Source organism: Rhinopithecus roxellana, chromosome 10, assembly GCF_007565055.1.
Source record: "Rhinopithecus roxellana isolate Shanxi Qingling chromosome 10, ASM756505v1, whole genome shotgun sequence".
In the NCBI taxonomy this organism is placed as follows: domain Eukaryota; kingdom Metazoa; phylum Chordata; class Mammalia; order Primates; family Cercopithecidae; genus Rhinopithecus; species Rhinopithecus roxellana.
The window spans coordinates 101,040,481-101,053,665 of NC_044558.1; the positions used below are offsets into that span (position 1 = coordinate 101,040,481).

The following is a 13,185-nucleotide window of genomic DNA, read 5'->3' on the forward strand; positions in this document are numbered from 1 at the left end:
ATGCCTGTAATATCAGCACTTTGGGAGGCATAGGCAGAAGGAAGTGATCACTTGAGGCCAGGAGTTTGAGACCAGCCTGGGCAACATAGCAAGACCCTGTCCTGCACCTGTAGTCCTAGCTACTTGGGAGGCCGAGGTGCAAGGATCACTTGAGCCCAGGAGTCTGAGGCTTCAGTGAGCTATGGTTGTACCACTGCACTCCAGCCTGAGTGACAGAGCAAGAACCTTTTTTATTTTTGTAAGTAAAGTTGAATTCATAAGGAGCGTCTGATCTTATTTTCTTTTAAGTCAATGATTCCCTGACATGACTCTATAAACCAGTGGCAAACTATGACAAAGCTCTCGCAGGAAACATGAAATGAACTTTTCCATAAATCTAAATGTGTTTGGTGAAAAGGACTGCCCTTTAGTCTGAGATTTTGTCCTTTCTATATTTTGGTGTTAAAATGTATACTTATTTTTTAGGAAAAGATTGTTTTTTGACTTTGTAAAATTTCGGAGGAAATTTACATTTTTGAGATTCAAATGTTTGGAAGCCAGTGTTTTAAAACTCCTTGACCATAGACCGGAGCCTTTAAGTGCTCCGTATGTCAGAGAGACTCTTCTAAACGAAAATGGATAGGAATCTATGGGTCAGATTACTTTTTAATACATACACTTTTTAAGTTAGCTTTTGTTAGATTATGCTGTGGTAATAAACAATTCCGGCCGGGCGCGGTGGCTCAAGCCTGTAATCCCAGCACTTTGGGAGGCCGAGACGGGCGGATCACGAGGTCAGGAGATCGAGACCATCCTGGCTAACGCTGTGAAACCCCGTCTCTACTAAAAAATACAAAAACCTAGCCGGGCGAGGTGGCGGGCGCCTGTAGTCCCAGCTACTCGGGATGCTGAGGCGGGAGAATGGCGTAAACCCGGAGGTGGAGCTTGCAGTGAGCTGAGATCCGGCCATTGCACTCCAGCCTGGGCGACAGAGCGAGACTCTGTCTCAAAAAAAAAAAAAAAAAAAAAAAAATTCCAAACTCTCAGTGGCTTTCCGGGACAAAGCTTTATTTCTTTCTCCTGTTATGTGTAGCCTGTGGATTGATGTGGGGTGGCTGTGGTCGCTGTATCTCTCCATGTGTCTTTGTCTTGGGACCCAGTCTGAAGAAGCAGCAACTGCCTAGGACATACCATTCTCATGACAGAGGGAGCAAAGAGACATAGCTGAATTGTTTCTGTTTGTAGGTGTTGCTGCTGCTCTTATTCTATTGGCTAAAGGGAGTCCCATGGCCAAACCTGATGCTATTGCAGATGAGGAAGTATACTTTTCCTATAGTCCCTGCAAATAACATGGCAACAGGTAGGGACAAGAATCCTCCTGTAGGAGGGGAGCAGTAATGGGGAGCAATAATAACATCCGTCACAGTATCAATCACATTAAAGCAGTCTTGTATATGCACAATTTGAAAAATAACAAGCACTAGATACCCACCATCAAACTTAAAAAATATAACCAATACCTTTGGAACCTCCTGGGTGCTTTTGTATCACTTCACCAAATGTAAGCACTCTCTTGAAATGTGTGTTTATCATAACCTTATTTTTATATTCCATTGTATTGATATGCCACAATTTATCCTTTCTCATAGATTAATTCCTTTTTTTTTTCTAGTATGAATAATGCTACCAAGAACATTCTTTCATGTGTCTTCCGGTGTACAGTGTGAATTTCCTCAGGGCAGGGATTTAAGGATGGAAATGCTGGATTGTGGGGTACATGCCTCTCAGTTTCAGTAGATAATGCCAAATTGTTTTCCAAAGTGGTTTTGGCAGTTTATACTTGCACAAGTAGGGCTGTATGCATTACCACTGCTTACATCCTTGTTCACGCTTGAAAGCCTGATAATATCAAATGTCTGGTATGTTAGGTATAAATGAGATTCCTTTTTGAATGTATCAGGAGGTGCTTCTCAAAGTAACCCAAATCCTTTGGGATACCATTTAAAGTGCAGATTTCTATTCAGGAGATTGAGTTGGGATGAGAGCTGACTGAGGTCCTGCATTTCTTAGTCTCCCAGTTGATGCCATGCCATTGGACGCGAGACCACACTTTGATACCAAGAATCTAAGGCACTAAATACAGTCAAGCATCACTTCATGAAGGGCTTAACGATGGGAATAAATTCTGAGAAGTGTGTTTGTTGTTAGATGCATTTCATCGCTGCATGATCATAGAGTATGCTAACACAAACCTAGATGGTAGAGCCTACCGCACACCAAGGCTATATAGTATGGCCTGTTGCTCCTAGGCTACTGTACAGTAATGTGCTGTATAAACCTGTTGTTACACAATGGTATTTGTGTATCTAAAAATAGAAAACGTATAGTAAAAACACAGTATAAAAAAATAAAAAATGATACACCTGTATAGGGCACTTACCATGAATGGAGTTTTCAGTACTAGAATTTGCTCTGGGTGAGTCAGTAAGTGAGGGGTGAGTGAATGTGAAGGGCCAGGACATTACTGTGCACTACTGTAGACTTTATAAACACACTTAGGCTACATAAAATATACAAACATATTTTTCTTTGTTAGTATTAAACTAACTAGCTTACTGTAACTTTTAATTTTTCATTGTTTCAATTTTAATTTAAATAATTGTTTAGAGGCAGGGTCTTGCTCTGTCATCCACTGGGGTGCAGTGCACAATCGTAGCTCACTGTAATCTTGAACTCCTGGGCTCAAGGAAAACTCCCGCCCTGGCCTCCCAAAGAGTTGGGATTACAAGCATGAGCCGCTGCACCCAGCCTGTAACATTTCTACTTTATAAACCTTAAATATTAAAAATATTGACTCTTTTGTAATAATACTTAGCTTAAAACACACACATATTGTACAGCTGCACAAAATATTTTCCTTCTTTGTCTCCTTATTCTATATACTTTTTTCAATTTTTGTTTTTTTCTTTTACTTTTTAAAACTTTTAAATTAAAATCTAAGACACACACTGATATAGTTTGGCTCTGTGTCCCCAGCCAAATCTCATCTTGTAGCTCCCATAATTCATACGTGTTGTGGGAGGGACCCAGTGGAAGGCGACTGAATTATGGGGGCAGGTCTTTCCTGCGCCATTCTCATGAGAGTGAATGAGTCTCACGAGATCTGATGGTTTTAAAAAATGGGAATTGCCCTGTACAAGCTCTCTCTTTGCCTGCCACCATCCATGTAAGATGTGACTTCCTCCTCCTTGCCTTCTGCCATGATTGTAAGGCCTCCTAGCCACGTGAGTCCAACTAAACCTCTCTCTTTTATAGATTGCCCAGTCTTGGGTATGTCTTTATCAGTAGCATGAAAATGGACTAATACACACACACCTTAGCATAGGCCTCCATAGTGTCAAGATCATCACTATCACTGTCTTCCACCTTCACATCTTGCCCCACTGCAAGGTTTTCTGGGCCAGTAGTACACAAAGGAGCAGGTATACATGCTAAAATAGTATAAAAGGTATAGTATAGTAAATACATAAACCAGTAGCAGAATCGTTATTTATTATCATTGGCAAATATTATGTACTATATATACATAACTGTCTACATTATACTTTTATATGACTGGCAGCACAGTAGGTTTGTTTATACCAGCATCACCACAAACATGTGGCTAATGCCTCATGCTATCACATTTTGACAACTGCAATGTCACTAGGCAACAGGAATTTTTTTTTTTTTTTGAGACAGAATCTCGCTCTGTTGTCTATGCTGGAGTGCAGTGGTACGATCTTGGCTCACTGCAACCTCTGCCTCCTAGGTTCAACCAATTCTCATGGTTCAGCCTCCCAAGTAGCTGGGATTACAGGCATGTGCCTTCATGCCCAGCTAATTTTTGTATTTTTGCTAGAGACAGGGTTTCGCCATGTTGGCCAGGCTGGTCTCAAACTCCTGGCCTCAAGTGATCCGCCTAGCACGGCCTCCTAAAGTGCTAGAATTACAGGCATGAGCTACTGCACCCAGGCTGGCAATAGGAATTTTTGAGTTCCATTATAATTTTATGGGACCACCATCATATATGTGGTCCATCCTTGACCAAAATGTTGTTATGCAGTACATGACTGTGGTCAGAGTAGTCTTTGTGTTGTCTGCCCGTAGCACCTAAAGAGTCTTTGGAACAAAACCAGTAAATAACATTTATTACATCCAATTGAATCTAAGATTTTTGAATCATGCTTGATGTTTTTATTCACAGTACATGAGCAATTTAGATAAGTCTTAAATTTTATTTATTTTTAATAAGTAATAACTATATATGATATGTAATGTGATATTTTGATCTATGTATACATTATAGAAAATATTCAATCAAGATAACTAACATATACATCACCTCACTGACATCATTTTTGTGTGTGTGTGGTGAGAATATTGAAAATCTGTTTTTTTTTTGGCATTTTGAAACATAGAATACATTATTAACTGTGGTCAACATACAGTGCAATAGATCACCAAAACTTACTCTTCCAGGACAGGCGCTGCGACTCATGCCTGTAATCCCAGCTCTTTGGGAGGCTGAGGAGGGCGGATCACCTGACGTCAGGAGTTTGAGACCATCCCGGCTAACATGGTGAAACCCCATTTCTACTAAAATTACAAAAAATTAGCCGGGCATGGTGGCATGCCCATGTAATCCCAGCTACTCAGGAAGCTGAGGCAGGAGAATTGCTTGAACCTGGGAGGTGGAGGTTGCAGTGGGCCAAGATTGCACCATTGCACTCCAGCTTGGGCAACAAGAACGAAACTCCGTCTCAAGACAAACAAAAAAACTGTCTTTCCCAGTAACTAAAACTTTATACCCTTTGATCAACAACTTTCCTTTCCCCATTCCTCCTCCTCCCCACCACCCATTGTAACCACCTGTCTACTCTCTGTTTTTAAGATATCAACTTTTTCAGATTCCACATAAGTACAATATTCTTCTTTCTGTGCCTAGCTTATTTCAATTAGCATAATGTCCTCTGGTTCCACCCATGTTGTCAAGAATTACAGAATTTTCGTACTTTTTAAAGCTGAATAGTATTTCATTGTAGTTTATAAACCACATTGTATTTATCGATTCATCTGTTGATGAACACCTAGATTGCTTCCATATCTTGGATATTGTGAACAATACCGAAATGAACATGGGAGTGCAGATAGAATCCCAAGCCACAATTTTAAGCACTTTACTTTCTGTACCTGTTGTAGATGCTCTTTTTTTTTTTTCTCTAAACATCTCTCTTGTACAAATATTGGCTGTTAAGGAATAAAGTAGTGGATCTTTTCTTCTAAGCATTTGTTGCTTTATAGTTTACAAAGAGAGTCCAGAATTTAAACCTAAGCCATGTAAGTTTCTGAATAGCTTTACTGAAGTAAGAATACTAGGAGTTCTAAAGACACTGGTTCTTCCCAACTATGCTACTATTAGATTAGTATAACTTATTAAAGTAGCTAGAGATAAATATCTCAATGGCACTCTTTAAGCACATTAAAGCCAGTGGAAACTGCCCAATTTTATTTCTTTTTTTTTTTTTTAATTTACTGTTTTTTTTCCATTCATTGATGGATTGATGGATAACAAATACAGAACAAACGATTTTAATTTTGTGGTATATATGCACAATGCCCATTTTAAATCGACCATAAAACTTAAACACTTCTTTTATTTTTAGTAGCTTTACAAGTACAAGTAGTTTTGGGCTACATGGATGAATTGTATAGTGGTGAAGTCTGGGATTTTAGCGCACCCATCACCCAAGTAGTGTGCATTGTACCCAACAGGTAGTTTTTGTCCTTTACCCTCCTCCCACCCTCCGCTTTTTTGAGTCTCCAGTGTCCGTTATACCACTCTGTATGCCTTTGCATATCCATAGCTCAGTTCCTACTTAAAATTAAGAACATGCAGTAGTTGGTTTTCCATTCCTGAGTTACGTCACTTAGAATAATGGCCTCTAGCTCCATCCAAGTTGCTGCAAAAGACATTATTTTGTTCTTTTTTTATGGCTGAGCAGTATTTCATGGTATATGTGTGTGTGTGTGTGTGTGTGTGTATTTATATTTATATTTATTTTCTTTATCCACTAATTCATTGATGGGCACTTAGGTTGGTTCCGTATCTTTGCAGTTGTGAGTTGTGCTGTAATAAACAGATAAACATATGTGTGCAGGTGTCTTTTTGATGTGATGACTTCTTTTCCTTTGGGTAGATACCCAGTAGTGGGATTGCTGAATCGAATGGTGGTAGATCCACTTTTAGTTCTTTAAGAACTCTCCATGCTATTTTCCATAGAGGCTGTACAAATTTACATTCCCACCAGCAGTATGTAAACATTCTCTTTTCACCACATCCATGATGACATCTATTGTTTATTGACACTTTAATAATGGCAGTTTTGGCTGGGGTTAGGCGGCATTTCACTGTGGTTTTAGTTTGCATTTCCCTGATGATTAGTGATTTTGGGCACTTTTTAAATATGTTTGTTGGCCATTTGTATGTCTTCTTTTGAGAAGTGTCTGTTCATGTCATTTACTTACTTTCTGATGGGATCATTTGTTTTTTTCTTGCTGATTTGACTTCCTTGTAGATCCTGGATATTAGTCCTTTGTCGGCTGCATAATTTGCAAATGTTTTCTCCCATTCTGTAGGTTGTGTTTACTCTGGTGATTGTTTCTTTGGCTCTGCAAAAGCTTTTTCATTCAATTATGTCTCATTTATTTATTTATTTTTATTGCATTTGCTTTTAGGGGTCTTGGCCATAAGTTCTTTGCCTACACGAATGTCCAGAAGAGTTTTTTCCTAGGTTTTCTTCTATAATTTTTATGGCTTTAGGTATTAGATTTAAGTCTTTAATCCATTTGGAGTTAATTTTTGTATATGGTGAGAGAGAGGGATCCAGTTTCATTCTCCTACATGTGGCTGTCTAATTTTCTCAGCACTGTCTGTTGAACAGAATGTCCTTTTCCCAATTGATGTTTTTGTGTGCTTCTTGAATATCAGTTGGTTGTATTTGGCTTTATTTTTGGGTTCTTTATTCTCTTCCTTTGGTCTATATATCTACTTTTATACCAGTATCATGCTGTTTTGGTTACTGTATCTTTTTTTTTTTTTCTTCTTTTTGAGACAAAGTCTCACTGTGTCACCCAGGCTGAAGAGCAATGAGGCAATTACAGCTCACTGCAGCCTTGACCTCCAGGGTTCCAGTGCTTCTCCCACCTCAGCCTCCCATGTAGCTGGGACTACAGGTGCACACCATCATGCCCAGCTAATTTTTGTATTTTTTGTAGAGACAAGGTTTTGCCTTGTTGCTCAAGCTGGTCTCCAACTTCTGGGCTCAAGTAGTTCTCCTGACTCGGCCTCCCAAAATGCTGGGATTGCAGGCATGAGCCACTGCACCCTGCCTACTATATCCTTATAGTGTAGTTTGAAGACAGGTAATGTGGTGCCTCCAGATTTGTTCTTTTTGCTTAGGATTACTCACAAAGCTATTTTGATTGTAATTCGTTATTCAGCAAGAAAAGTTTATAACAGGTGATTTATTTAGTTAAAAGAAGAAAGTTTAAGGATCCTTAAGGAGATAATAGACCTTGTCAATAAGCAAGCATTGAAATAACTGATAATTGGCCGGGCGCGGTGGCTCAAGCCTGTAATCCCAGCACTTTGGGAGGCCGAGACGGGTGGATCACGAGGTCAGGAGATTGAGACCATCCTGGCTAACATGGTGAAACCCCGTCTCTACTAAAAATACAAAAAACTAGCCGGGCGAGGTGGCGGGCGCCTGTAATCCCAGCTACTTCAGAGGCTGAGGCAGGAGAATGGCGTAAACCCAGGAGGCGGAGCTTGCAGTGAGCTGAGGTCCGGCCACTGCACTCCAGCCTGGGTGACAGAGCGAGACTCCGTCTCAAAAAAAAAAAAAAAAAAAAAAAAAAAAGAAATAACTGATAATTATTCATTAACCAGATAAAAAGAAGGATAAAATTTTAAACAGCCCACATTTTCCTCAATGCACGATGGTGATATGTGGTCTGTGGCATATACTTGTATCAAAGTCATTCCTGGCACTTTCAAACTGCGTTATTTAAAAACAGAAAAAAAAACCCAGCTGTTAGGACAGAAACATGACTCAGAGTAGCTTAAGCAATGAAGGAGATTTATTGGCCTATAGTTGGGAAGAATAGGAGTGGAGTGGGTTTTAACTAAATGGTATAGAGATTCTAATTATGTTGTCAGGACTCTCTCATTACCTCAGCTCTGATTCCCTCTTTCTGTAGATCCTCTTCTCATGTAGATGGCTTTCTTCCAAGTGGTGGTGATGGTGGTGGTGGTGGTAGAGGGAGCTTTGTGAGGAGGAAGACATAGTGAAAGAAAGTTTCAGAATTAAGTCATTCTAAAGGAAAATGAGAACTTTCTTCCCGCAAAGGCCTTCCCCTCTGAAATAGCCCTGTAAGTCATTTATTGTTTGTTTAATCAACTGTTTCCTCCATAGCCTTTATCACAAATTATCTCCTTTATTTAATTGCTTACCTGATTATTGTTTTTCCTTCCAACTGCAAGGTAAAATCCATCAGAGCAGTAACTGTGCCTATTTGTGTCATTACTGTAGCCCCAGCATCTAGTAGGCACTCAGGAAATAGTAAGCAGCAAATATAAATACAATTCCAGGAAGGGACTCAGATCCTCCTTGAACCACTTGACATTATTGTGGTCTGCAGGGTAGGGTACTGTGATTGATATACCTACTAGAATCTCATGGAATAGGGAAATGGATTTGCCATAGGTAATAGAGATAACATTAGCTAAAGGAATTGGGAAAAGATGCTGAGCAAACAACAAAAAATATCTGCCCACCATATGTGTTTTATGTCCTTTAAGCACAGTTTCATATTTTACCCAACTACCTAGTCTGATGTGTGAGGTTGTGCAGATTCTGCACTGCATGAAGGAGCTTGCTGAGGGGACAGAGCGTGGGCTAAAATCCAGCCCAGAGCTCCACTTACAGGGCTTCCTTTTTCCAGGAGGCACTCTGTTTTTAATTTTGTACACATTTGGATGGTCTCTGTGTATGGTATCCTTGGTTGAGTATCCATCTCTCCATCTAAACTTCCGAATAGCTTATACTAAAGTAAGAATACTAGGAGCAAAAGTATGACCTGGATGTGTCTGTGCATCTGGATCCCACGGGCCAGCTCAGTGTTGACTACGTGCTTAGCCATGTTTGCACATATTCTGAGAGATGACTGATCTTGGGAAATTCTGAGATGACTGGTCTTGGGAAATTCCCCCTTGTTTTCTTTCTCTCCTCTCCATTTTTCTACCTAGTTTTGATAGTCGGTCAGGTTTTCAAAGCACAGATTTTGAGCTTTCTGAACTTTAGAATGGCTGAATGGTGACACTGTCATCTCTTTTTCTTGTTTACTTACATTTCTCTGCATTTCCATTTTGATCATCCTGAAAATTCTGCATCAGGAGGAAGAAGTTTCCTATCACTGGTCCTCCTGTGGAATAGAACTGTCTTATAGCTCAATCCCTTTGGGGTTTGTTTTGCATTTTATTTGATTAAAGATCTACTGGGGCAGTGAAATACTCACTACTTTTTAAAAAGGTAGAAGGAACAGAGTTGAAGGAGTTGAAGGAACAGATACCCACTCAATCTAACTCATGTAAGGCTGCAGGGGATCTCCTAAGTTCCAGATGTATAGCTCAGCCTTTCATTACCTGGAAGGCTCTCTCCCCTTTTCTCTCTTTCTGGGACTACAGGGTTTCATCTCTGCTTCACTCTGGCCATTGGTTTCATTAATCTGATTTTCTTTTTTCTTTTTTTTGAGATGGAGTCTTGCTCTGTCTCCCAGGCTGAAGTCTAGTGGCACCATCTTGGCTCACTGCAAACTCTGCCTCCCCCGTTCACGCCATTCTCCTGCCTCAGCCTCCCTAGTAGCTGGGACTACAGGTGCCTGCCACCACGCCCGGCTAATTTTTTTGTATTTTTAGTAGAGACAGGATTTCACCATGTTAACCAGGATAGTCTCGATCTCCTGACCTCGTGATCCGCCCGCCTCAGCCTCCAAAAGTGCTGAGATTACAGGCGTGAGCCACTGTGCCCGGCCAAATCTGATTTTCTTTAAACACCAACTTTCTCTGTATACTGGGCAGCCTATAAGTGGCAAAAATGGGAACTAGTGCTTAATCTACTTATCAGAGTCTCAGTTCAAGTCCACAGGAAGTCTGCACCATAATCATCACATGGAGAAGTTAAAAATAAAAAAGATTTATGGGCCTCAAACACAGACATTCTGAGTCAGTAGGTCTGGTGTCCTGGAATCTATATTTTAAGAATGTTCCCCAGAAGTAATTCCCAGATCCCAGACCTCTCCATAATCACAAGAGAGAGGAAAGGAAAGTGAGTGAGTGGTAGAATTGATGAGCTAGGCCCTAGCACCCACTTATGTCCTACATAGCCCCTTCTCTTTCTCCCTTTACCACTCCTTGCTGTTGATCTTCCTATCCAGAGAGGAGCTGGATATTCTAAGACATTGGAAACAAATACTAAGGAATATAGTAGTTTTCATTAAAAGCAATAGTAGCAGCAACAATTCTCAGTCTAGCTTGGCAGGAACGCAGTCCAGTTAGGTGTTGGGGCCACCCATCCCTTATCAAATCAGTGCCATTTTTTTGGTCTTGGATGCTCTTGGAAGTATAAGACAGGTCTAGGTGTTTCTGAGAAACACCTGATAGCTTGGAAAGCCTTGCCAGCTATGGCAGCAATTGTCAGACTGTCCCCTGGTCAGGTAGTGGGTGACCTTGCAGCTTCAGTGCCCATCACTCTTTGATGTGCCACAGTTATGTGTTTGTGTCTCTTAGTTCAAAGTCTTCAAAAAGACTCTAGTCACTGAATGGCCAGCCAGTCAGGGGCCTACCCTGGGATTATGGGCCAGAGCAGACTGAGAACCATTAATGGACAGAGCAGGGCATAAATAAGTACATCATAAGCTTTCTTCTGGCTGGGTTGCAAATGGAGGTTTAAATGAATATTTGTAATTTCTTTTTAGTTTTGTTATTCCTAAATGAAAGAAGGATTATATTCCTAAATAAATTATAATGAGTTTTTTTATCTCAGAAGTACAAATATGACTCCAGCCTCATTTTATATGTGAAATAAATGCCCTATATAGTATTCAGGATACCTACCAAGTGTTTTTGTAGTAAACATCATCCTTGTCTCTTCATGTCTTAATAATAAAATGTATATTATATTGTAAATAAAGTAATATGGTTTATTATTTAATGTTTAAAGTATAATGCCATATATCTTACTTTTGTTGTGTACTGACATTTGCAAAGGGTAGCAATTTGATTCTGAGTCCTTGCAATAGTAATAAAAGCCATTACTTTATTTAAAACATTTGTCCACTGTGGGATTTCAGAGGCAGTTGAAGACCTTACGTGGGTATTGATCACAGAAAGTATGCAAAGATAAGAAATGCTTTTAACCAAGACTGAGCACAAAAATAGCTCTGTATTATATTTCTGTACACAAAGAAGTTGTATGGCACAAAGCAGTTATGTTTTAAGCCCACAAAGTGTAGTATCAGTACCTTAGGGTTGGTTTAAGAATATGTGTGTTTAATACCTTTGTAAGAATTTAAGTATCTATCTTGATGCTGAAACTATCTTGTTTATCTGATTTTTAAAAATTATTTGTTTTTCCAGATCCAGTTCTTCTGTGGAACTTCTGAACATCTTTTATTAGTGGAAATATTTTCTACACAAGGAAGTCAACAACTTAATTTAAACCAGTGTTCGTGTGGTTCTGATTCATCTGCTCTGGTTCACGAAGCTTGAGATCTGAGGAGTACAGGGTCTTTTGTGATGACAATATGACTAATAGTAAAGGAAGATCTATTACCGATAAAACAAGTGGTGGTCCAAGTAATGGAGGAGGTTTTGTAGATTGGACTTTACGTTTAAACACAATTCAATCTGACAAATTTTTAAATTTACTCTTGAGTATGGTTCCAGTAATTTACCAGAAAAACCAAGAAGACAGGCACAAAAAAGCAAACGGCATTTGGCAAGATGGATTATCAACTGCAGTACAGACTTTTAGTAATAGATCTGAGCAACACATGGAGTATCACAGTTTCTCAGAGCAGTCTTTTCATGCCAATAATGGGCATGCATCATCAAGCTGCAGCCAAAAGTATGATGACTATGCCAATTATAATTACTGTGATGAAAGGGAGACTTCAGAAACCACTGCCATGTTACAAGATGAAGATATATCTAGTGATGGTGATGAAGATGCTATTGTAGAAGTGACCCCAAAATTACCAAAGGAATCCAGTGGCATCATGGCATTGCAAATACTTGTGCCCTTTTTGTTAGCTGGTTTTGGAACAGTTTCAGCTGGCATGGTACTGGATATAGTACAGGTGGGTTTTCATCTTCCTTTAACTTTACTGTCTTTTTTTGTTATTCCATTTCTGTTTAAAATGCTTTTTGTAGGTTACTACTCTCAAACATTTACTTTAGATTTAATTTATCCCTGGTAAAATGAACAGATGCTGACTCTGGGAGAGAATCTATTTCTATGTGGGAGTTTTTCTTTTTCCTCTTTAGAAATTCTGAAAGAATAGTTATTCTGACTATAAAGTAACTCTTCTCTACAGACCCCAAAATAGCTTGGTTAAAAGAAAAACTTCCCAAAATGTTATATTTAAATACTTTCTTACTTTTAAAATAAAAGTTAATATATACTCATTAAATTGAATTCAAACATTAGAAGGTATTAAATAAAACATGAAGTTTCTCCTATTCCTTATCTCCAAATCAAAACTCTTCTCCTCTCCAGAGATTACCATTGTGAAGTGTTTGTTGTATACACTTGCAGGCTTTTTTCTGTGCTTACATATATGCATAAGAGAGTTTATTCAAAAATACAAATAAAATGTTATATATATATTTCTGCAACTTATTTTCATTGCTTAGTAATACATCTCTCCAAATTGGTACAAAAACATTTTCTGCATTTTAAACTGAGTGCATGATATTCCATTCAATGTATATACCAAAATTTACTTACTCCTTCTTCCTTGTTGGTGCTGTAATAACTATCCTTATAAATATAAGGATATATATTCATATACTAATATTTTCATAGGATAGATTTAAAAACAGCA

The 13,185-nt window shown here is 39.0% G+C and overlaps 1 protein-coding gene across 4 annotated transcripts in view; it reads left to right on the forward strand.

Moving 5' to 3' along the window:
• Window positions 1-13,185, forward strand: part of SLC41A2 (solute carrier family 41 member 2) — a 145,340-nt gene that overhangs the window by 21,449 nt on the left and 110,706 nt on the right. For all 4 annotated transcript variants that reach the window (XM_030939674.1, XM_030939673.1, XM_010357302.2 and 1 more), the window contains exon 2: window positions 11,717-12,438. In XM_030939674.1, coding sequence (XP_030795534.1) covers window positions 11,884-12,438 — 555 coding nt within the window. In that variant the 5' untranslated portion in view covers window positions 11,717-11,883. The remainder of the gene's footprint in view (window positions 1-11,716; window positions 12,439-13,185) is intronic.